The sequence below is a fragment of the Megachile rotundata genome, chromosome 14, assembly GCF_050947335.1.
Source record: "Megachile rotundata isolate GNS110a chromosome 14, iyMegRotu1, whole genome shotgun sequence".
Classification (NCBI taxonomy): domain Eukaryota; kingdom Metazoa; phylum Arthropoda; class Insecta; order Hymenoptera; family Megachilidae; genus Megachile; species Megachile rotundata.
Window position 1 is genome coordinate 13,464,117 of NC_134996.1, and position 23,674 is coordinate 13,487,790.

General features: G+C 38.5%; 5 protein-coding genes across 10 annotated transcripts in view; 2 read left to right on the plus strand and 3 right to left on the minus strand.

Annotated features, from left to right (window-relative positions):
* Nlg3 (Neuroligin 3) overlaps positions 1-3,363 on the plus strand; it is a 266,900-nt gene extending 263,537 nt beyond the window's left edge. The window contains exons 10-11 of one of the 2 annotated variants that reach the window (XM_076539725.1): positions 428-558; positions 680-845. In XM_076539725.1, coding sequence (XP_076395840.1) covers positions 428-558; positions 680-700 — 152 coding nt within the window. In that variant the 3' untranslated portion in view covers positions 701-845. Of the gene's footprint in view, positions 1-427; positions 559-679; positions 846-967 lie in introns of those variants that run through there. The other variant, XM_076539723.1, reaches the window with a different exon arrangement.
* Positions 3,364-4,714: 1,351 nt separating this feature from the next.
* Rab6 (RAS oncogene family member Rab6) lies at positions 4,715-12,928 on the minus strand. 2 transcript variants are annotated; one of them, XM_003699957.3, is made up of 6 exons: positions 12,666-12,928; positions 11,988-12,046; positions 11,189-11,348; positions 10,910-11,115; positions 10,767-10,833; positions 4,715-8,200 (listed from the first exon to the last, which is right to left on the minus strand). In XM_003699957.3, exons 1-6 carry the CDS (start codon positions 12,733-12,735, stop codon positions 8,127-8,129), a joined length of 636 nt encoding a protein of 211 aa, XP_003700005.1. In that variant the 5' UTR covers positions 12,736-12,928; the 3' UTR covers positions 4,715-8,126. The 2 variants fall into 2 exon arrangements, with proteins under 2 accessions (XP_003700005.1, XP_003700004.1); XM_003699956.3 differs by lacking the exon at positions 4,715-8,200 and adding an exon at positions 8,734-10,340 and having other exon boundaries at positions 12,666-12,924.
* A 311-nt stretch (positions 12,929-13,239) lies between these two features.
* On the minus strand, positions 13,240-16,327 carry LOC143263902 (uncharacterized). Its single transcript, XM_076539734.1, has 2 exons — positions 14,779-16,327; positions 13,240-13,759 (listed from the first exon to the last, which is right to left on the minus strand). Exons 1-2 carry the CDS (start codon positions 15,109-15,111, stop codon positions 13,277-13,279), a joined length of 816 nt encoding a protein of 271 aa, XP_076395849.1. The 5' UTR covers positions 15,112-16,327; the 3' UTR covers positions 13,240-13,276.
* A 138-nt stretch (positions 16,328-16,465) lies between these two features.
* LOC100875027 (protein FAM8A1) lies at positions 16,466-18,944 on the minus strand. 4 transcript variants are annotated; one of them, XM_012295072.2, is made up of 6 exons: positions 18,807-18,944; positions 17,977-18,188; positions 17,713-17,859; positions 17,346-17,466; positions 17,151-17,274; positions 16,466-17,090 (listed from the first exon to the last, which is right to left on the minus strand). In XM_012295072.2, the coding sequence occupies exons 1-6, from the start codon at positions 18,836-18,838 to the stop codon at positions 16,752-16,754; spliced, it is 975 nt and encodes a 324-aa protein (XP_012150462.1). In that variant the 5' UTR covers positions 18,839-18,944; the 3' UTR covers positions 16,466-16,751. The 4 variants fall into 4 exon arrangements, with proteins under 4 accessions (XP_012150462.1, XP_076395848.1, XP_076395847.1 ...); XM_076539733.1 differs by lacking the exon at positions 18,807-18,944 and adding an exon at positions 18,341-18,788; XM_076539732.1 differs by lacking the exon at positions 18,807-18,944 and adding an exon at positions 18,330-18,788.
* Positions 18,945-18,989: 45 nt separating this feature from the next.
* The window catches only part of krz (beta-arrestin protein kurtz), a 37,628-nt gene continuing 32,943 nt past the window's right edge, over positions 18,990-23,674 (plus strand). The window contains exon 1 of the mRNA XM_012295051.2: positions 18,990-19,199. The gene's annotated coding sequence lies outside the window, so the exon portion shown is untranslated. The remainder of the gene's footprint in view (positions 19,200-23,674) is intronic.

Consider the following 23,674-nt stretch of genomic DNA (forward strand, 5'->3'; position numbering starts at 1 on the left):
AGCAAGCCGAGAGAGGAATAGCGTCGGTTGCAGGGAAGTTGGCTGATGCTCGAGCTCAGTGCGGCTCAAACTATGCCACGGTGTGACCGCAAGTAGAAAAGTCGACGCAAAGCCAGACCGGAAGTGGGGTAACCGGTGCCTTCTCTAAGCTTGTCTGCTCCCGTGGCGTACAGAGTCGACAGTTTCGAACTTTGAGGCGCACTGGCTAACGAAGCTGCCTTCTGTACGAGATTACCACGCGACAATAATTAATTACCCCGCTGTTAATATGAAAGGGCTCCGCTGGCAAAGCGGCTTTTCGAGGTTACCCTGCGACTAGGTTGACCCGGTACGATTTGCTGGCACGATTCCCACGAAGAAAAGAGACGTTTCTTCTCGTTTTCCTGCCTCTTTCGCGAAATCCAATTGAGACTCTTCCTGCTTACAGAGCTCAAGTCGAAACTGAAGAACCACTATAGGGCGCACAGGCTCTCCTTTTGGCTCAACCTGGTGCCTGACCTCCACAAACCTGGATCCGACGATGTTCCCAGGTCACATCATCTTCTTGACACTGAACAGGTAAATTTTCATAGATATATTTCAGAAATTTCACGAGAAGCAAGATTATTCAGGATAATTCTGTTGATATTTGCCGGGGAAGATATGTTTATGAAGTTCCAACATTGTTCTGACGTTGCAGCTATCTCCGTCAAGGATCTGAAGACTGACAGAGCTAACTCTCCGTCTTCAAGTCCTTTATGTAACCTACATTGCTGACGAATCTCATCTCCACAGAGACCCTTTCAACGATTAACCGACATTCTGTACATTCATAGCTCACAGTAACATCTTCCCAGAGAAGCATAATTTGTAAATTTCAAACATTTTAAGTTCACATTGAATTCAAGTTCCTTCAAGCTGCCTTGGTCTACCTCGGTTTATGTTTGACAAACTCCAAATGAATGTCCTTAACTCCTCCGTATTGCAGGTGCCGCCCAGGTTCATCCAGAGGATACCAACGACAACCCGGATGACCACAGCGGAGGTGACGCTGACGGAGCGTCCCCAGAACGCAACAACCGCTATACCGAGTGAGTTGGCGTTCGAAGACTCCACTGCCCAACCCGAAGACGGCTTCGCGGCTTACTCCACGGCCCTCAGCGTGACGATAGCGATAGGCTGCAGTCTCCTGATCCTAAACGTGCTGATATTCGCCGGAGTGTACTACCAGCGCGACAAGAGTAATCAGCACAACTGTTCGAAGAAGCGGCAGGAGAACGGGCAGATGCCGAACAACATCTGCGGCGACCTGGACACGAAGACCGCCGAGAGGCACCACATACAACACATTCCCCCACCGGAGTTCGCTGATCTGCAGAACAACAGTTGTCACGTGCCCATGCCACCGCCCCCGCCGAAGAACACGAAGCCCGGGAAGCCCGGGCAGAACCTGATCATGAGTCCCAACCAGCTTCAGCAGGAGAGCATGGCGATGACCGGTACGGGCACCCTGAAGAAGGGGCATAATCATCAGCAGCAGGTGATGGACGAGCTGAGGGTCTGACTCCACGAGTACCTCGCAGTTGACGCCGGGTCGTGGACCTTCGGTGAAAAACTGGTCAAGGTGCTGCGAAGTGCGTCGTTTTGATCGTGTACGCGAGGCTGACCTTGAGCCTTTGTCGTGAACTTCTTGGCAGCTGTGGAACGAATCGGTTATTTTGTAGCCGGATCATTGGATATCGAAATTTATCCCGGAGGATGCTTCGAAATTAGCGGAACTCGAGGCAGGTTTTTCTTTCGGTTCTCGTCGTTGAAATTGATGTTGTATTTAATGTAATCATTCGTTGAATTTGTATCGCTGTCAACGAGACACGGAGCCAATGTGTTCATTCACGACAAGGACGAAATCGATCGCGTTCTTGACGATTCTTGACGATTCACGAGAGATCCTTGAAAGTCATCAAGAACGTTCGTTGGAATTCGAAAATGATAGGAAGCCCTTCGCGAACGGACTCACTCGTACGAAGTGAAAGTGCCGCCTAATTTGTCAGACGTTATCGTTTTCTACTCACCGCCAGATACAGAATGCATTGCGACCAACTGCCGACAAATCGCGTAACCGTGTTGTAGCCAGATTTATGTAGAACCTTCTCGAGATAACGCAGAATATATTTTCCAACGATCGCCTAATCGATTTGCCAAACGTTTTCCAGAAGAGCGTAAGTCAAACACTCGAGACTGCACCTTTTGTAGTACCCTTTGTGGTCCAATCATTCTTTTCCGTTTATGTTCTTACTGAATTATACACACTATTTAACACGTTGGATCTATACAACAAAAATACAAATATAATAGGTACTGAAAATGGTAGGCTTGTCTGAAGAAAATGGCGATATAGAGAAAGTGAAACGTGAAAGATTTAAAAATTTAGGAATCGAAGAAATGTAAAAAATTTGAGAATTGAAAAATGAAACAAAATTTTGACTTGAACGCTGTCCAACGTGTTAAATATAAAAAACAAGGAACTAGACCTTCCAATAATTGCGTTCATAGAATAAATCTACATATGGAGTCAGATCAATTACAAAACGCACTCTTTGGACAAAGAGTGTGATTGGTCCCGTTTCCAATAAACCCCTATTGAATTCCCATCAAGCGATTTACAAAAGCGTTCTATTTTCAACAAATCTCTCCATGTACATTTGTTCAAGCGTTGACGGTTCTTTCAGAAAAAAATGCTCAATAAATAAAATAAAAAACAGAGACGAACGAAGAAGCAAATAAGAGAAAGTTCATCGACGAAATTGTATAATTGAGAACTCGAATCGAATGACACCGGGTACAGTTTTTTAAACCCAGAAAGGATTGTAGCAGATGAAACAGCGAGATCAGTTTGCGATTTATCATTAAAAAAATAAACAACATATACTGCCAAACGAATGGAACGGTCACTTTTAGCTGACTACGTGAAATCAATACGAAGCAGCGTAGCTACTTCGACAGCGAGAATCGATTAATCGATTGCGTGTATAGGTTGTGGTTCAAAAGAGTGGATGAAGAAAAAACGAATGAATCGTTTTTAGAAAGGTTTCTTTTTTTCTAAGAGTGAAATGTTGGACGAGCGAGAGAGAGATTGAATGAGAGAGAGGGAGCCATGAACTCTTGACTGAAGAATGAGTTTAGACTGTAAATAATGAATAATTTAAAACTTAGTGGTTCGTCGAGTCGCTGATATTGAAAGGAGGAGCAAGGGAGAATGGAAAATCCGATTGTAACTGCACTTGTCGAGTAACGTGGTGGTGTGACAGCGTAGAAGCACTGGACGTAATTTTAAATTTGTATATAATTGACATTACAATAAACCATGTAAACAATTACTATCAACCACAGCGTTGTAAATTCTTAGCAGACAAATTTTCATCCCCTACCTCTTGGTGTTTTCACCAATTTACCTTCACCTTACCTTCACAGTTTTTTACCCAAATTTATTTATAAAACTACATTTAGAATCTTAATAAATTTATCTCCCCAGTTATTAAATTTCTAAATGTTTCCTAAGTTGTGAACCTTCTGAACTTTCAGAGTTGAAAATCTCTAAATGTTACGTAAGTAGATTTCCTTGTCTTGGAACTTTAAAGAATTCCCTGACTTTTCAGCTTGATACTAGAATCAAAATCCCTGTGCATATTTAAAATGTTCTTCCAGTTTTTCGACGAAATTTCTGTGTCAGGAATTAGCAAGTCAAAGTATAGTTTGACTGTGGCCTCTTAAAATACTCTTGTTCGCCTCTTGATATGAAAGCTGCCTCTAAAAATTCAGAACGCTATTCTAGTCTCGGGATATAATTAAGTTTGAGGATACTTTATCCTCTAGGAGAGATAAGAATTTTATGAAAATCGTAATTGGATGAAAGGCGGTACGCAGATGGTTCGTCAAAGAACCATGAGGAAAATGCAAAAATAGCAACGATAACTCGTTTCGTCTTTCTGCATGCACTTTTTAAATCATCCATAAGATATCTCGGTTTAAAATAAAAATCTCCCGAATCGACAAGAATAAACACAACCACGGTATCAATATTCGACGATAAATTAATCAGACTCGGGATCAATATTTTATTCGTTTATTTATTTAGACGTATCGGGTCAAGATGTATTGATTAACGCGGTACAATTATTTGAAATTTCAAGTGTCAGGAAATGAAAAATTCAAGAAAAATGTAGGAACTGCAACTGAAAGAAATGTAGAAATGGTTAAGAAAATAACAGTTCAGTAGTACAGGTCAGACACAGTAGAATAGTTCATGGTCAGACTAATACCGTACGTCGGTAAGTGATCAGATGAGTAGATGATCAGACTACTAAGCATTTGCAAATGACCCGACAAGTAATCGGGCTAGTAAATGTCAGTCGATTATCAGACAGGTAGGGAACGTTTATAGACTAATCAGTAGATAATCAGATCAACAGATAATACTGGAAGATTAGCTATTGGTTAGACTTAGAATACACCCACCAGGATAATAGCATCCCAGAGGTATTCAAACTAGTAGCCACTATTGAACAGACAGTAGAGCAGGATAGTATGTGGTCAGACATGTTTAATTTTAATTTAGAACTCCCTTAGGATCTCCCAAGCTCTCCCTACTTTCTAAATTGTTTCTAAAAGTAACCTATGTTGTAACTAAATGTAAAAATATTAAGGGTGTTCTGATTTTTAAATGAAGTCACAGATGTTTGTTTTCAATTATATTTCTGCAAGATCTCGTTTGATCACGTTAAACAAAAGCGTACATTAGTTCCTATTTTATTATAATGTATCGGAAACTTAAAGCCTTGGTACTTAACCCTTCGAGAGGTGAATTCCTTCGTCGAATCGAAACACGATAAATCGAGACGGCTACGGAAAACGATACGAATCATTGTATAAAAAGTGAGAAAATGAACACGCAAGAAAGTACATACCGTAAAAGCTTGCCTTTCCAATGTATATATTAAAAGCTACGTAACAAGTTATGAAATTGAGCTAGGCTACGAGATAAGAATCGAGGAATCTCCACGAGTCGAAGGGTCAACGTTACAATCAATAAATATCGCACCCTACTGCTACGTTAAGTTTGACAATTGAATTGCAAAGAGACGATACAGCGAATACCTCTATTTAACTAAGAAACATCGGCTACGATAAATTTAGCCACGGAACGCGGCTGCCTTGCAAATTACATTCACAAGAGTCCTTTGAAATGCTACAAATCATCGGTCGCTACACGACTATCGAATCTCCGCTAACCCTTTCGCCACGAAGAGCTTGCTTCCCGAACCGACTCAACAAAATTATTGCTCTTTTCTTAACATATTAACTTATCGTTAAATATTCCCCTACAAACAATTACATTGTCAAATGAACATTAGGTTTCTGAAATTAAAGGTTTAGATAAGTAATCAAATTACTAGAAAAGCAGTGAGACAAGTGATCACACAAAATGTCTCACACCTGTCTGACTACCTGCCTAACTACTTCACTAGCTACTTGTCTTCTCTAAACGCACCCTAAATGTACACTACAAGCTTATCACTAAAACTGAGCTCAATAAATATCAATATAAGAGTACCGTACCTAACAGGAAAAGTCTAATCATAAAAAAATTTGACCTACCCTACCGTGACGAAAGGGTGACTTGAAACCGAAACACTGTCAATCCCACCGCGCCCCCGAAAAGCAAGCACCGTGGATCACCGAACGATCATCGCATCGTCCCGACTAGATCAGCGTATTTCAATTTATCCTATCTTCGCCAGAACGGAGGAGACACCGCTCGCATCTTGTGTGATGAAAGATGATTCTCATTTAGGCGTGAGCTTTGCAATTCAATGCGGAGAAATGATGAAATATCACGAGTCACGAATGCGAAGAAAATGCGAAGAAGTGTCTCCTCCGCTCGCGAGGTCGAAAAGAAAATATACGCTTCGTGTACGCGATTAAAATTTGTGATTCACATTGTTCTCGAGGCTTTGAACGTAACGGGAGGACTTTGAAGCGTTCAGCGATACGAGGTCATTTCGTTCGAAAGCTTTTTGCAGTCTACGAACTCTGTAGAGCTCTGCAAAATGTGGGACTCAGGGGATTTTGGAAGTTTTGGAACTTTGGGGAATTGGAACTTGGAATTTTGGGAATTTGAAACTTTTCCTAACTCTTCCCCCTCTCTAGCTAATGTTCTCTCAAAAAGTGCTTACCCATCACAATATCAATTACGCAACTTAGAGAACTAGCTTAGACTCGTATCAGTGAAGCTTCAAAGTCCCCAAGCGCAGCGCACGATACATAATGGCGCGAATCGACGCTACACGACACGTTATACGAAAGGGGTTGCGCTAGAGAGACAGTTGAACGTTGAGAAAATGGTGCTAGGGCACGTAGAGCTCGCATTAAGCACGGCGGATTAATGAGTTACAACGCACGACTCAACTTCTGTTCCGTTTTCCCGAGGAATAAGAAGCCTTATCACATCAAATGTACAACGACGACACCGGAGAAACCTGCGCCCGTCTCGCAACACGTCGACGAGCGAAGCTTTCTCGTCCTCGCGTTCTCTCCTTCGCACGCGTCTACGGATTTTCTTGTTTTATCTTTTCTCTAAGTTCTAACATAGCAGGTGCAAAATTGGCCCGCTTCTCTCGTGGCACTCTTCTCACCCCCGTTTGCACAACTCGACCGCTCAAACCCTCCTCTCTCGATTTCGTCGCATTTTTAAAAAGACGTTCGCTCGCAGTACGTTCTTATGGGCCGCTAAAGTTTCTTTGATTCGTTCGTTGGATAGTTTTAAATTAGCACTCAGTCGGTCGACCCGTCCACGCACTCCTTCGCTACTGTTTCTCGAATTTCGTAGAAAGAAGACGCGTCCGACTTCCGCCTAAATTAACTAACAATTTCCCTTTCGATAAACGCTTACAAAAGTGCGTGACCGCAAAAAATGAAATTCGCTACGAATTACAACAGATTGAGCATAGTTCCGTTCTGAAAGTAATCTGGGGTCACTTTTGCTCTCCTAAGCGCGTCTCCTTTCTCGACTTCGGCACGTATCGAGTCGGTCGCTTATTTTTAATCAAGAGATATCGAAAAACGTCTATAAATATCGTTTAATTACGAGTACAGTATCATACATCCGTCAAACGATTTCGCCGTCGAACAGATTCGTCGATAAAACTCGTTCTACGCGAATTACAATATTACGTGGTTCGCAACTGATCAGAAATAGGTCGTTCGATCGTGTTCCTCGACTACCGGTGGGCTACTAAACACGTTTTTTTACTTTCAGTCGTTTCACGTTTACTCCTAGGTTCTCGTGTGTTCCTAAAGTATCTCGTCTAAAGCATTTCTCGGTGTCTTGTGCGTGTTGGGTAGAGATCTTCGCGATCAAACGAACGATGATAGGATGAGGCGAGACTGGTCTATTCGGCAACATCGATCTTCATCGAATCGAATGAAAACCGATGTCATCATCGCGATATCGGTATGAGAATTATGCTTGAAAGGTTCGCCACATCGGAAATGGTGATATGTCAGAAAAAGCTGTTGCGTATTGCTTCGTTTGCCCAAGAACACGGGTACAAAGATGTCCTGAAGGAAAGGCCACCCTATCATCGTGACAGAAAGTTTGACATTAATGCATGAACAACGCTCATTAATTTTAGAACAACGATTTCCGGTTCACACAGTGAATGACAGAAGAATCGGTAGCTCTCGTTGAAAAGAGTATTTCTCGGCAGATACAAGAACGTAACTATACGCACTATATAAAACGCACGAAGCTGTTCGTTATCGTTATATAACAATGATTAACATGAAAACGCAGCAACGTATCACACGCTACAATAAAGACGACGTTAAAACGAGACTGGATTCAGGGGCAGAAGTAGTCGGTGAGAAACGGTGTCGATGAGACGTGTGTGTTGTTGTTCGTGTCCTCCATCTTGCGAGTAACTTATTTGGGCCACGATGTAGACATCAGAAGAAGCCAGCATCCCGTTAATAGTACTTGTGATGAATTTCTTTTTTTCTTTTTGTTTCTTTCTTTCTTTTTGGTTCGTATCTGAGAATGTCTCAAGAAGTTTAGCATTAATTAGCTGCACTGATTATTAACCACCTTCCTAGCAGATGCAGCCGCTCTCTCCCTCCGACTCGGAGCCGTTCTGCATCGGTGATTGATTCTGCAAATCGACAGCTGCTTTCGTGTGTTAAGGCGTTATCACAGTAACCATTTTGATTGGGCTTCAAGGATTCGCGGGTTTACAGTTACCGCTCCATAAACACCTGCTAGCTAAATACGCGTTACAATCTTCCCTCTTGAAATTTAGAAATTTGTGAATTTAAATATATATATTCGTCGTTCGAGGTTTCCGTGTAGCTACACAACACGCTACATTGCAATTAACAGTAATATGTGGCAATATAGATTGCAGGTATTTATCAAACGGTTACTGTACATCTTCCAATAAAATCGCTAACGTTCCCACTAATCAGACTTCGTTCAAACATTCGTTGCATCGAACAATTTGTGTGGACTTCTGGACTTATCCGCGTAATATTAATAAAAGATTCATTAACGTTACAATGTAAAAAGAATGTATTAGGCCTTAAAAATTGTAGTATATAAAGTCGAATTGTTTAAGCAGCATAAAAAAACTCACAACTACTCCTTAAATGTAATTAATCTTTAATTTAGTCCCATTACGTTTGAGTAGAAAATAAGTACGATTTCAATTATTATTCTTTATTCTTTTTTGGCTTTTTCAAAGCTAGAATAGCTGTGTAATTAAAAAAGCGTATAAAATTTAAACGGTTCAAAAAACGGGACGGACCGTTCGCTCGTGTTTAATTGTAAGTGAAATGTTTTACAGCCACGAAGCACCTTAATTAAAATTATACAACGAGTGCTGTCTGTCACATTCATACAATATGATACAGAGTATTTGTATACGTATAAATCTTAATTAAAACATATTACACGGACGAAATGAAATCTTGAAAACATTCATGAAACTAGGAAACGCGTGTAACAAGGAGAAATGGCAAGAAAAAAAAATTATGGTTTTCACAAAAAAATCAATATATAAAAAAAAATTAAAAAATGCTATTTAAGATTTTTTATATAAATTAAAATATTACAATAATTATTAACAAAAATGTCATAATATTAGGTATAATAGCATTCTGTCTATCCACATCCCAAAATTTTAAGTTAATATATACAGTCGAAATTTTTTAAGTATATCTTTTTCCTTTTTGCTGACTACTTGCTCTATCTATGTTTTTTCTTTTTGTCTTTACGAATGAAAAAGTCACTTCGAAATATATAAATAATACTTCCACAGGAAATGCAATGTGTTAATTTATGCAATGGTTGTTCCGATTTGCGGAAAACCTTAATGCAATGAGCAATGTATGTTCTTAAAGTAATCAGTTTTGTAAATTAGACAATGTTATCTGCTGATTTTGCATTGTTGTGATTCTGTTTCTCTCTTTTCCTATGTTATTAGCACGCACGCAGGTACATTTCGTACAAGTTCTCTTCTTTAGTGTACCGATTCGAATTTAATTTTAATAAACGTACAAAATTCTTATTGCTCGTATTTACGATCAGTTCGAATGAATAAAGAATTATAGCTGACTAATATTTTGACTGCATTTACGCAACACGTAATTTCACGTATTTCCGTAATCTGACGGTTTATCTCGTCGCAACTTATATATATACATGACTATAAATATATATAAGTGCACCATATCATGCAGTTGCAGCACTGATCATGCATAGGACTAGTATCTCGGTCGATGTTGTTTCTTTTCTTTAGAATGCAAAACACAGAAAGTCTCATTACTTGTAATAAGTACACGCGATAAATAAAATGTTTCTTATGAAAATGTTTATTTTACAGTCAAAAAAAGAGGATCATAGCACTATCTAGAATGACAATCCATTAGCCATTGACATATTAAAAAGCAAGCAGCTCCAATGCAATTTGCGAGATTAAATAATTTAGATTATGTTGATGCTGTAACTTACTAATACATATAAACACGTTATTGTGTAAAAGCAGTCCGCTTAAACTACCGTGTGATATTTATTTTTCATGAAGGAAAAAGAAATTATAGCTATCTAATACAGTGCTGATACTTTTCACGTTGTAAATTGTGGAAAAGACACGGACTGTAGGTCACTGTCCTAGCATTGAGAGTTTAATTTATAATTTAACTTAAATCAGTGTCTTATCTACCGTTAGGCTGATCGGTGGTTTAACATGCACAACTGCTCTCCGATGCTTTCAGTTCAATTGGTGTATCCTTGAGAACTACTTCTTGCACTACAGGTTTAGCAACACATTAAGGAAAACACAAAAGATAACGGAAACAACTTAAGTTGTTAATAATGTTAAATAATAATATTAAAAATAACATATTCGAAATGATATTCAAAGGATGAATAACAGCTATAAAAAATTTGAAAGATATATAGAAATATATAAAAGTGATAATATGATATGTTTGAGAATGATTTTGCTGTAAGAAATGTTTCAAAGTTAAATGATCAATAATCCTTTCTAGAAGATAAGCTGAAATCAGAAAAGAATTAATAAGTTTCAGATTATGTAACAAACATAACTGTAGTCAAAATTGAGGATGTAGGATCTGGTTCTTATCACTACTTTCGAAGAAAGAAAACCTGAAACATGATTCTGTGTATATATAACATGCAAAAGTGTGCATTATGTATCTTACTGAAAGGATACTGTCTTCAGGAGGTTTATTTTCAGTGGAATCCATGCCTGGTAAAGCTGCTGCTACTCTTCTAAATAGCTGAAGAAACAGATAAAATATGTTTATTATTATGTTAAGATTTTTAAAAGTAGCAATCAATACTAAGGTAGTATACCTGCTTCACATTATATCCAGCTTTAGCACTAGTTTCAATAAACATTACATTTAATTCTTTAGCTTTTCGTTCACCTTCTTCCATTGATACCTGCCTTTTATCACTCAAATCTGTCTTATTACCCACTAACATAATAATTACATCACTTCCTCTTTCAGTCCGTACATCATCAATCCACTTTGATGTTTGATGAAAAGAATTTGGATCTGTATAAACATTCTGTCTGAGCTTTCCATAATTACCAGATAACACAACACTTTCAATTCAAATTAAACTTACTAGTAATATCATATACAACAACTGCTACCGTCGAATCTCTGATGTAACTAGGTATCAAAGATCTAAACCGCTCTTGACCCGCAGTGTCCCATAGCTGTAATCTTACAGTTCTATCCTCCAGATACATAGTTTTGCTTAAAAAATCTATACCTATTGTAGCCTGCAACAAATAATAATATGCCTCATTGCTACTTTGCACATGAAACATACTCCATATGTTGAGACTTATTTAATGAACTTCAATTTGAATAAAAAACATCACTGAATCATTGTATTTATAATATTCTAAATGTTGAGATTCTGTTCAAGGAATAAAATAGAGCAATGTAATCAATATTCTCAAGTAATTTTACAATGTTGTTTGTTTGATTCTGTCTATTAAGAAAAGTCAATATCTTGACCTCTCTACTATCTCTCCTGCTAGCATCTACCCTAACAGCTGATGTTGACCATTTTAGATAATAAAACTGTATCTTAGCTTAAAATTATTAGTAAATTCAAAGGGAGTAAATAGAACAATGGATGAAACACAAAAACTTGCTATGTCTTCATATGGTAATTGGAAAGTGTGTCATTGAAATATGGATGATGTCAGAAATTCAAGGTGTGGGTTTAATGCATAATAAAGAAGGTAAATAACAATATAGTCAAGTTGTTACAAAAAACAATAAAAATGTGATGACATACATTATTGAAGTAGGACATTTGGCTTAAACTGTAATACTTAACTATGAGCAAACTTAAATTTTTAAGTTACATATACGTATATGCATATACCACGAAACCATTAGCTTCATACCTGATAAGTGTTGTCAAAGCTGTCATACATAAACCGTGTGATAAGAGACGTTTTTCCAACTGCAACATCAAATCACACGATTAATGCAAAAAAAATTGATCAATTTATAAAAAAATATTAAAATCAAAAGCAGCAGAGTATTACAATTCTGAATGATTTTATAGAAAATTTAAATAAATACATATTCATAATGAAACAATCATTTTCTTTATTTGTGCAATTTATTTAAGTACATTTTTCATGACTACATTTTATAATTGGATTATACCGATTAGTTCCGCGATCTTTCGAAAACGGGAAACAAATATAACGGAGAGAGACGTACGAAGGTGGGTGCATAAATTATGAATTTTAATGGTTAATAAATATTTCTGCGAATACTGATGAGAAAAAGGTAGATTTCTACAACGAAACATAGACAAAATCACAGAAATTAGTAGAATTGAATGTAACAATAGGACGGTGACAACAAGAACGACGCCGAATTCGATCGCACCGATAAAGTTGCACGGTGACCAGAAATATTGATCTAGAACCTAGAATGGTTATTGGTACTGATACGTGTCATTAAAATTCTGATGTTCGATGCAGAAGAAATCATCATTAATGGAAAAGCAACAACGCGCAATGCCGATATTGATCGAAAATCAACGGAAGTATGTGCGGACAAATACTTACCGCTCTGTTCACCGAGAAAGACAAGCTTGAATTTACGCAACGGGTTTCCGAAATCACCCGAAGACGACATTTTTCGTGTCTGACAGACCTACTGCACGATGAGTAATCGATTATAAGCACACGGCAACAACTTAATCAATGCGACGAGTCATTAATTTTCACAAAGATATCACTTAATTTGACAGATCGCTAAGCCACTCCTTCGTTCGCTCGCAAGGCAGCCACGTTTAACTGGGAAGTGACGTCATTGGTTAGTTGCTAGTCTTGTGAATTTCTGATAGTATTCCTCTAGATGGCGCTTGAAAACTTCAAATACATTACCACAGACGAGAATATAGGATATAGACCACTCACACAATGCATTTTTATGTCACACGATTAGGGGAACTACGCAGACCCAACCTAACCTTGCCCTCTTACCATTTTCAGGTCACGTTCTACTGTATCGATCGAGACTCGAATCGCAACAGCGCCTTTGGCGGCAAAAATTCAAATTGAAATCATTTTCCGCGCGAAAATTTGAAGTTCAATAACTTTCTTTTTTAATTTAGAGATTTTCAGTAAAATGAATAGGTTCAAATAGGTATAGTTTTATTCATAAGATATAGCCATCAATTAGAAAGGTAATCTTGTACATCTAAATTTTCTTGTTTAATATTCGTTTGCGTATTACAATTTTCTATCGTGGATTGCGGGGAAGTTCGAGGGGTGTTGGAATCAGACGAAGATCGGAATGAAGTGTTTGTAGGAACTGTCTTATTATTTCGGAGGTAGCTTAGGCGGGTGTTAGAAATAAGGGATTGAATGTCCGTTTGCAATTGCAACGCCATTTCTAAGGGAAGACTTTGCAATTGAAAAGCAATCGAATTTCCAAACGCGATGAATTCGTTATGTACGAACGACACGACGTGCGCCCTGTGAAGTGTGGCTCCATTTTCTGGGTGTCCTACATTGAACTTTTTCGTTGGATGAGGACCTGTCACAGGATTGCTGTACTGTGCAATCTCATCATTTGACTCTTGCGAGTTGCTATACGTATCAATGTCTGAAGTTATTATTTCATGTTGACTTGCATCTTGGGAATCTTCTACTTCCTGTAACGAAATATTAGAGGGATCACCTTGGTAGTTCAACCAAATTGGCGCCAATTTTTGGTTAAATTAATTTGAACAATTTATCATGTTACAATGAAAGTAAGGGAGATCTCTTTGTAGTTTCTGATAAGCGAAACGGTAACGTGTTAAGAAATCGCGAACCGTTTGAAACTACCCGATCAGATTTAAACTTGCAGTAGGTACTTGCACACTATTAATATTGACCGTGACACGGGATCATATCAAGTCACCTATCAAGGGAGGTAAAAGTGGTTCCAAGAAATCTCCAATGAACGTTTCTTCTCCGTTGCGTGCAAGTAAAAAGGAACCCACAAGAAGTGACACCGGGTGATGTCGGACCCGCGCACTATATGTATAGCGGTACCGATTGATGTAGCCGCAGACAGGGCCGTATCATCTTGTTTTTATGTATATCTTGCATCCATATTCTACTAATCATACGTAATTTCTTTTTAATCTCGGTAACAGGAATTAAAATAAAATTCGGACGTCAAGGGAAAGGAAATGGAACCCTAAGAGAGCATAAATTCTAAAAGTCACATCAATGGTCCCTTTTTAATAGTTCAATTTACGACTCGGGCTTATCATGTTAGTCCTGAATCAAATGTGTTAATGTGTTAGGGTGGGAAGTGAGAGAATTCTCTTTCGTACAGAGACACCAGAGCGCGTACGGTCCTGAGTGACGTTACATCAATCGGTGCCGCTATGTGACTCGGCGCCTCTTCTTCAGGGTTGTTTTTCATTCGTGTGCAACAGAAAAGGAACATGTACCGATGTAGGGCCGTCATTACAGTTTGTAGAGCCCGGACCAAATACCCGGTACCCTTAGTTTAATTTTAGTCCCAAACAAGGCAACATTTAAAAAAACAATTATAAAAATTATTCATAAAATAAACTTGAGATAAATGAAATGATAAATTATTTAGAGGATTTTCTGAAACATTTTATTGCTTAATACATATAACAATTCACTTCCACAACATAGATGTTTACTTTACCCAATTTGTTTCGGCGTACAGTTCCGTCATCGGTCTCAAGAACTTATCCGCCGTTTCGAACCAGATAAGTCTGGGTTTGTATATCTTTTTGCCATTCTTTATCGAGTTTCTTATTCTCCTTATTTCCGTGTTATAAGTACCGCGAATACTCCTCATTTTCTTTTTAAGGAATTTTAAATTGTCGATGCCAGTTTTGCGCATTAGGACCTCTTCTGCTTGGTTCCTCATTTGTCTGTCTTTATAATGCACATGGCCCTTATCCCAAAGACACGGGTGTTGTTTGTATTCTTTTAAAAAACCCTCCACGTCAAAGCGTTCCACTTCGTGTTCCATGTTTTTTGAACCGCGTATACTACGAGGATTGTACGCACTAGAAAATATCTAGAAACCTAACGCACGCACATTTAAAAATTACCTAGGTACACTGTAAACAAGTTGGAAAGCAATGATTTCGCGAAGACGATACAGTTAACTGTTCGCTGTACAGCGAAGGAAAGAACCCTTGGATTCTACAGTTTCGCTTTATATACGTTCACACCGTTAAAACACACACCAACACGAATCCCCAGCTATCGTGTAGCACGTGCATTCTCGGGGATCGCGGTCACCCGAAAGGTACGTTTTCACGTGACAGTAAATCGCGACTTTTATTGCCGCAGCACGAAATGCCATGACTTGCATCGCGAAAAGCAGAAAGACGCTGTCACGATATTGGATTTACGCGTCGCGACTTCCACGCAATCAAATCTTTCATGTTACATTGTCACGATACGAGATGTCGTGACATTTGTCATCGTGATAACTATTCACAAATAAATGTTGCGCTATCGAGATTTTGATTTCTAATGTCACCGGATGGTGTACATGTAAGAATATGTACGTCTTTTTTCAGAAACAAACCTTGAATGTCACAGTATTACAACGGCAAAATGTCGTGACTTTTAGTATCGCAAAGGTACAACTGCGGGCAGGCGTTTGAAAAAATGTCACGCCAGTAGAAGTCTCAACTTTTGATCGCGGCGCTTTCGATGAAATGTGAAAACATACCTTAATGTCGCGACACGAAATGCAATATCGTGACAACGCGATATTGCAGGTCCCAGGTTTTACAACATAAAGGTTATGACATTTCGTGACTTAGCGATAATGCCACGCAAAAATTCACGATATTAATTACCGGATATGCAACAACACATTCGTTTGACTTAATCTCTTGACATTTACTTATAATGTTAATAGTATTCTCAGATAATGTTCGATTCGTTTGAAGCGCTAAAATCGATAATTTAAAAAATTGAACTTCGCGGGTGTCTAAAGCGCTACCGTCTAGCGCAGTGACGTACGAATGGCGCGCTTTTGTGGGTGTTGATGGGTAATTTTTCTGCATTTGAAAATTTAAAGTTCCGCTGCGTACCCTGTGCACGCTAGTGTCCCTAAAATCTAGGGCAGATATTTTATTTATCCCTCACTAATACAGTAATAGCTGGAAGAAATTAATTGAAATCTAGGTTAACATTCCCGCCACTTCATACTTGATTTTATAGCTTGTACTCAATAGATCTTATACCCATCGCTAGATAGCGCTAATAGTTCCATTCTCACAAATATTTTTATCTACACCAATACTATAAATGTACCCACAATTAGGGTAACATATTATAAAAAATTTTAAGAGTTTTAATGCAAATAAATTATAAAATGATTTATTAATAACTGCAATAGTCAGATTTTGTACAGTTTGTATCATAGTGATGAAGTGTGCCTTTTTAAACAACCTGTAAATACCTATTTCAATAAGCTGAATAATTTGTCTTGTTACATTGTTACACATACAAATCAGAGTGTACCATAGAAAAATATTTTGTAACAGTGTTATATTCAATTTAAACACTTATGTACATATTATATACGCCCGCGCACACATACAACATAACTTAAATTCAACCCTTTTTTTTCCAAATTTATAAAACAAATTACTGTTGATGGAGTCTATTATTATTTAAATTTCTGTAGGGATCCTCGACCACGATAGAATTACAGATAAGATCATAAACAGTTCTGTTAAATCTGAAGAAATATAATGCGAAACATAATGGAAACAAAAATGCTAGAATTATGTTTTTCACTACCGATCGTCCAAGCGCAAGTGGTAAGCCTAAATCTGTTCCTGGAGAAACAAGTACAACGTCAGGATCATCGGGTCGATCGACGGGTGTAACGCTACGACATTGGACGACTCGTAATCCCATCATAGATTTTCCTGGCGTTGTACCACCGATACGACCATTCACGCCATGCTGGAGCCAAAATGCCTAAAATATTTCTCCATTAGACAAAACATCTATCAAAGTTACTTATAAAGTTACACTTACTTCAAAAATGCACACTATCAAACGATGAATGATGTCTAATACTAATATTCCATATGTCATTTCTAAAGCCATCTTGTAATCGATACGAAAATTGGCTCTTACCAGATCTAGTTCATCTATGTCTCTGAAATAAAAATCAATGGTAATAAATATAAAAAAAGAAAACACGTGTTATAAGTCACTGAGTTTACATACATGAAATCAAAAACATCAATTGCAATGAAAGTAATGCACAATTTTAACAGAAACAACATTGTTGAATCTATAAGTTCTGCAGCAAATCTTTTCCATATTGGAGGTATACGATATTCAAAACCTAAAAGAATTATTTCTTTACATTTCGCTAAATAAAGTTACTGCTTAATCAGATGATAATGGTGAAAATGTACACTTCAAAAATATTGCACTTATAAAATCTAATTCAAGAATACAGATAAATTAGCTGAATGCTGAGATAATAATCTTATAAAGTGCAATACTTTTGCGTCAGAAGCACATATAGTACTAATTGAACCTCTCTTGGAATGTGATGAACACAGGAGTTATCGTTATGACCTTCTACCTTCAGCTCCAGGAGGTTGGAACGGGGTTCCTACGGTATCTTGGGCCCTTCTCTGTCTGAGCTGATCATTTTCCTGACTGTTCGTATTGATAATTAACCTATGCGGATTTGTCACATTCGGTATTTGTGACGGGAATGGTGGCACACCTACAATTATTCTATTATATAGAATGATTTTATTACACTAAGAAAATACCACAAGCAGTATGTAAACTAAATGCAAAATATAAATAAATAAAAAACAAAATACAGCAGAATTCTTACCAGTAGTTGGATTTATTATTTGGCCAGACATAAGGTAGTACGGAAACATTGCAGCTACACTCTGCCAAGCATAAGCTTCGTGTAACCATTTTTCTAATTTTTTGAAATATTCTGATCGTTCTTCTGCAGCTGTCATCTTTGAGTGATTTTCATTCTCATTAGATTTCTCTGCTTTCGTATCGTCGCTTTTATCATTTACCATATTGCTGTTTCTAATAATTGGAATTAAAATTAATGTCTTTAAAATAATAAATAGGAGTATTTGATTGCGACAATTCTTAAGAATCGAAATATAAATAAATTAAACAATCACTGTTATTTACAATTAATGGGCAAAACAATCGTGTAATTACGTCTGCCGTACATCCACGCAGTGAATTCTCCTTTTGGAACCTAAGTGCTTAAAACTGACGTGGGCAATAACATACAGGTACTCATTGATTTTCCATAAATTTCACCAGTAATATCAAGCAAAATTTATCACAACAATTTTGTAATACTTTTCCGAAGACTATAGGAAACGTACTGTTCAAAAATATGCTATAGGCTAATTTATCTGAGTAAAACATACAGAGGCACCAATAAATTACGACGAAATGAAATGCACAAACACACAGATGCAATTTTATATTATTTTCTTTATATAACAAAGCGATATAAATTTATATACGAATACATAAAATACATGAAACAATTTCGTTTTGCTTGAAAATGCAGCTTGAGATAAACTTGAGAGTCGCAGTTAGGACGTTCGTGAACGATCCGTATTCGTAATCAAATTTGTTCTGTAAAATGAAATGAAAACAAATTAAATCGAAAAAAATACCAACCCGTCGATCAAAGAAGATTGACACGGGATCATTGAATAAATGAACGAATGTAAACAAAATGTGACCGTGTATTGGTACTGTTGAATTGCAGTAACGAAAAAACCCTAGCGCCTCCACTACCCAGGTGGCAGCGTGCGGTAGTTCACGTTGCGGCGCTAGTTTCTCAGGACATGACGTACTCGAGGCATTCGCGCAGTAATCACAGTCGGAGGACGTTTCTGACCACTCGTCTCCTCGTACTTTTCGCGTTTTCGTAATAAATAGAAGCGAAACTGTAGGTGTGGTGAAGCAGTGTGTCGTGCCGCGAATCCGTGCGCGATCCAAGGCATTCCGAGTGACAGTTTCAGATAGTCTTGAAAAGGGTGTGGGCCACGACGCCAGAAGAAACATTAGGTAAGATCAAATCTCCTTCGATCGCGAAATAACATTTTTGTCGGTCGTATTCTCGACAATTCGGTCGAGAAACGATTCCCTCGACGAGATAGCCATCGGTTTCGTTCGAATACCTGCAATTTTTACGCGCGAAAATCCAACCGCAAGTTTCTCGCGGACGCGCGTCAATGCGATGGAATGTCGCGCTAGAATTCTGAGAATACCGACGGATCCGTTGCGTTTAAAAATCGAATCTCCCTCTTCGCCGTAAACAATTGCCTCGATATACGCGAATTTCATTTTACGGTTGAACACGCGCCTGTCCGATCTTCGATCGGTTATGCACCGACGGCTACTCTCGGCGAGTTCAATTAGTGCGCGAAATTCGGAGCTCGATTTTCCGTGCCATTCAAAAACTTAGGTTAGGTTGCCAAGTTTTTGAGTGGTTCCTTTCATTCAAAATATTATTTCTGTAACTTCTTGGTGCATGTATCGCGTTACGAACACGCCTTTGCGATACATCGAAACGGAGCATTCGATACGTGTCAGGTTAAACGATATACGATCGAAACGAGCCGTACTACTATACACAGCGATTTCGCGGTCCACGTGCCGTCGAGATATGTATACGTACTATACGGGTGCATGTCCTTTAAAGAGCAAATAAAAAATCGTTTGTAAACGAGCCTAACGTTGATCCGTCGGACGCGACGTAGCCTCGACGTTTCGAGGGAAAATTGCTTGGTCGAGATTTAGCCGGCGTTGTTGAGGATCACTTAAATCCCCTTGCGAGTTGAAACGAACGCACGCATGGTCTACCATAGCGATCGATCCGCTTCTCGAAAGCCCGGTATCTGTGGGAATCTCGACGAGTAATGCGAGAGCGTGCTCCGACTGACCGATCCCGCGTGAAAAATACGAGAAAGAGAGATTCGTTTGTAAAGGAGGCGATACCAATTAACGAACGTTCATTCGATACTCTCGGGAACTAATTTTCGAGTAATTCAATCGGTATAGAATTGCGAATCGAAACAATTAATATTTCTTATGGAATCTCTTGAGGCATTGTTCTAGTATTGATTATTTGCAGAATTGTTTATAATATATTGTTATATAGGTAAATGTTTATTAGCAGTAGGATGTTATCGTGCAGTTTATAAATGAATATTAATTAGATGTAAGCATATGAATGAAACGGGTGAATTATTCTTATTTCATAAGAGTATGAGGTCAAGCCAAATTAGCCGCGATTAGTTTTTAGGATGGGTGACCGCGGTACTGCTGACACGTTACGGTTTTTTTAAAAGTAATAACCAAACGTTCCAATTATAATTACGTTGTTTAATTTCGAACACAAATTATTCGATAAAACAATCTAATATTGAGAAATAAATTGAAATTTGTTGAATTCGATCTACGAGTCGAGTTCTGAATCGTGTGAAATTAGAGCACACGAATTGCTCCGAATTCTCGATCAGTTCGAATTGAATCAATTCGAGTTAAATTGCCCCAAATTGAAAACAGGGGTTGAGTTCCTAAATCGAATTTCGTCGAGTTGTAATTAACTCTTCCAGAAACGAATGTTCACGCAGTATCGCGTGCACGGTCGACAACACTTGAACTGTTTGGTAGAATGCGTACGAATAAAAGCTAAGCTTTCCCCCAAATCGTGAGGAAGGTGAATGGCCGCGACTATACAGAGTCCCATTCACGTGTTGTAGCTCCTCTACGTTTTCGGAACCGGTTGCACGAAATCTATGGGAAAATGGCCGAGCACCGTGGGAGCCTGTACGTCTCGTGTGGCTTTTCTCAGCCTGTTCTTTCGTTCATTTAATTTGACGTGGTCGAACGTGGACTACGCCGCGGTGCACCGAGTCGCATACTAATTTCGCGGTGACCAAGTTCGAATTAAATACGAAACACTTTTAGTTCCCTTCATTTATTTTATTTCTCTGCGCTTCTAAAATTTTTATCGATCGGTTCATGATTTAACACCGTATTTTTCTACGAAAGAGGGCAATTTTGTATCCGACAGAATGTTTCTCCTTTGAAAGTAACAGAGATAACTTCTCCTCGTAGATGATCATAATTCTTCCGATATTACCGTGGTATTAGTTTTCAGGTATCCGAGTAAACGAGTTCAGTCATGATATCTTTTATAAGGAGAGAAATTTTTCATCCTGGCTACCGATACACCTCTTATTACTACCTTAATCCTGCAGATCCTTTTTCCTTTATTTCCTACATCGCTTTCCTGCTAGAATATCAATACACTTCAACTTGTTTATTCCTCTGAATATTCCCCTGTGACTAATATTCTTATCTACTTGATATGTAGATGGCTTGTTGGGTCACTTTGTTTTTATTGTTTGCCGCTGCTAAGCTAAGGCTTTACAAGTCGCGAGAATTGAGACGGTGGAAGGTTTAAAGATTTGAGGTGGTTTGGAAATTTTGGAGGTAGAGAATTTAGAGGACTTCCACCTTCTCAAATTCCCACCTTTCCAAATTTGTAGACACCCCAAATTCCAACCTTCTCAAATTCCTAGACCCCCAAATTCCCATCTCCCTAAATTTCTAGACTCCCCAAATTTCCACCTTTCCAAATTCCTAGACCCCCAAGTTCCCATTTTCCCAAATTTCCACCTTCCCAAATTCCTAGACCCCCAAATTCCCACCTCCCCAAATTTCTAGACCCCCCAAATTTCCACCTTCCCAAACTCCCACCTTCCCAAATTCCTAGACCCCCAAATTTCCACTTCCCCAAATTCCCACCTCCCCAAATTTCTAGACCCCCAAATTCCCACCTTCCCAAATTCCCTCCTTCCCAAATTCCTAGACCCCCAAATTTCCAAACCCCCCAAAATTCCACCTTCCCAAATTCCTAGACCCCCAAATTTCCACCTCTCCAAATTCCTAGACCCCCAAGTTTCCACCTTCCCAAATTCCTAAACCCCCAAATTTCCATCTTCCCAATTTCCCAGACCCTCAAATTCCACCTTCCCAAGTCCCTACAGTTCTCCAAGAAGAACATAATTCAATAATGCATTACCAGAAGATTGAAACTTAGATCAGACTCAATTTGATGCACCGTCTATTTGCACAGACTATCGATTCGGGTATGCTAACTTTGACACTATTATCGACAACTTCGGTGCAAGGATAAGTTCAAAGCTATAGCCCCGATTCATCATTTGTCGTTCAAGTTTCGTATAAACGGAGCAGTTGATTAATTTTTAAGCGACCATTAACTTTTACCATGAGAACTACCAAGGAAATAGTGTATAGACTAAACTAGGGTTACGGTTCTTGTATGAAAAAATCCTCGCGAAATCACTTAACTAAATTACCGGTGTTGAATAAAAATTTGACCCTTAATGGGTCAAACTCTGATGGTTATTCATTATCGTAAAAGCTACCTCCGGTTATCGCAAGCTTTTTATTTCGAAAAGTGGAACAATCGATAACCGTAATGTAGCAAAAACGTAGCGCACGAATTATAAATAAACCACTTTACGAATTCTTCGGTATCTTTTTCGAGGGGAATCTGGTTTAATTAACGAGAGAAAAATTGATCCCCGTGAATAAGAAAAGGTGCACGATCATCGAGTGATTTTGAGTTTGAGCATTGATTTGCATGCGCTGTTCAACGAGCGAAACGAATGAATTACGGACGCAGAGTTTATTATCGAAACGAGAAGCGTCTGTCCGCAAATCGAGCAGAACGATGGAAGTATTAATTCGTGATTAAATTGGCCGGTTATAGCGAGTACTGTCACTCCGCCATCCGGACCGGTTATTAATAATCGACGATCGCAAATAATCGTGCAGTTTCATCCTCGTCACGATTAATATGGAAATATACATATAATAGCATTTCGAAATGGGCAACATGCTGATATGAATTTAACAATTATACGAATGACTGCGTTCTGAACGTTTATGCTAATGCCTTTTGTTGGAAAATGCGGTTGAAAAGGATTTTTCATGTCATCTTCTGGAGCTGAAACTTTACGAGTTGCAAGAATTGGAGACGGGGGAAGGTTTAAAGATTTGAGGTAGTTTGGAAATTTTGGAGGTAGAGAGTTTGGAGATCTCCCACCTTCCCAAATTCCTAGACTCCCAAATTCCCACATTTCCAAATTTCTAAACCCCCCAAATTCTGACCTTCCCAAATTCCTAGACCCCCCAATTCCCATCTCCCCAAATTTCCACCTTTTCAAATTCCAACTTTCTCAAATTCCCACCTTTCCAAATTCCAACCTTCTCAAATTCCTAGACCCCCAAATTCCCACCTCCCCAAATTTCTAGACCTCCCAAATTTCCACCTTTTCAAATTCCAACTTTCTCAAATTTCCACCTTTCCAAATTCCAACCTTCCCAAATTCCTAGACCCCCAAATTCCCACCTCCCCAAATTTCTAGACCCCCAAATTCCAACTTTCCCAAATTCCCACCTTCCCAAATTTCCACCTTTCCAAATTCCAACCTTCCCAAATT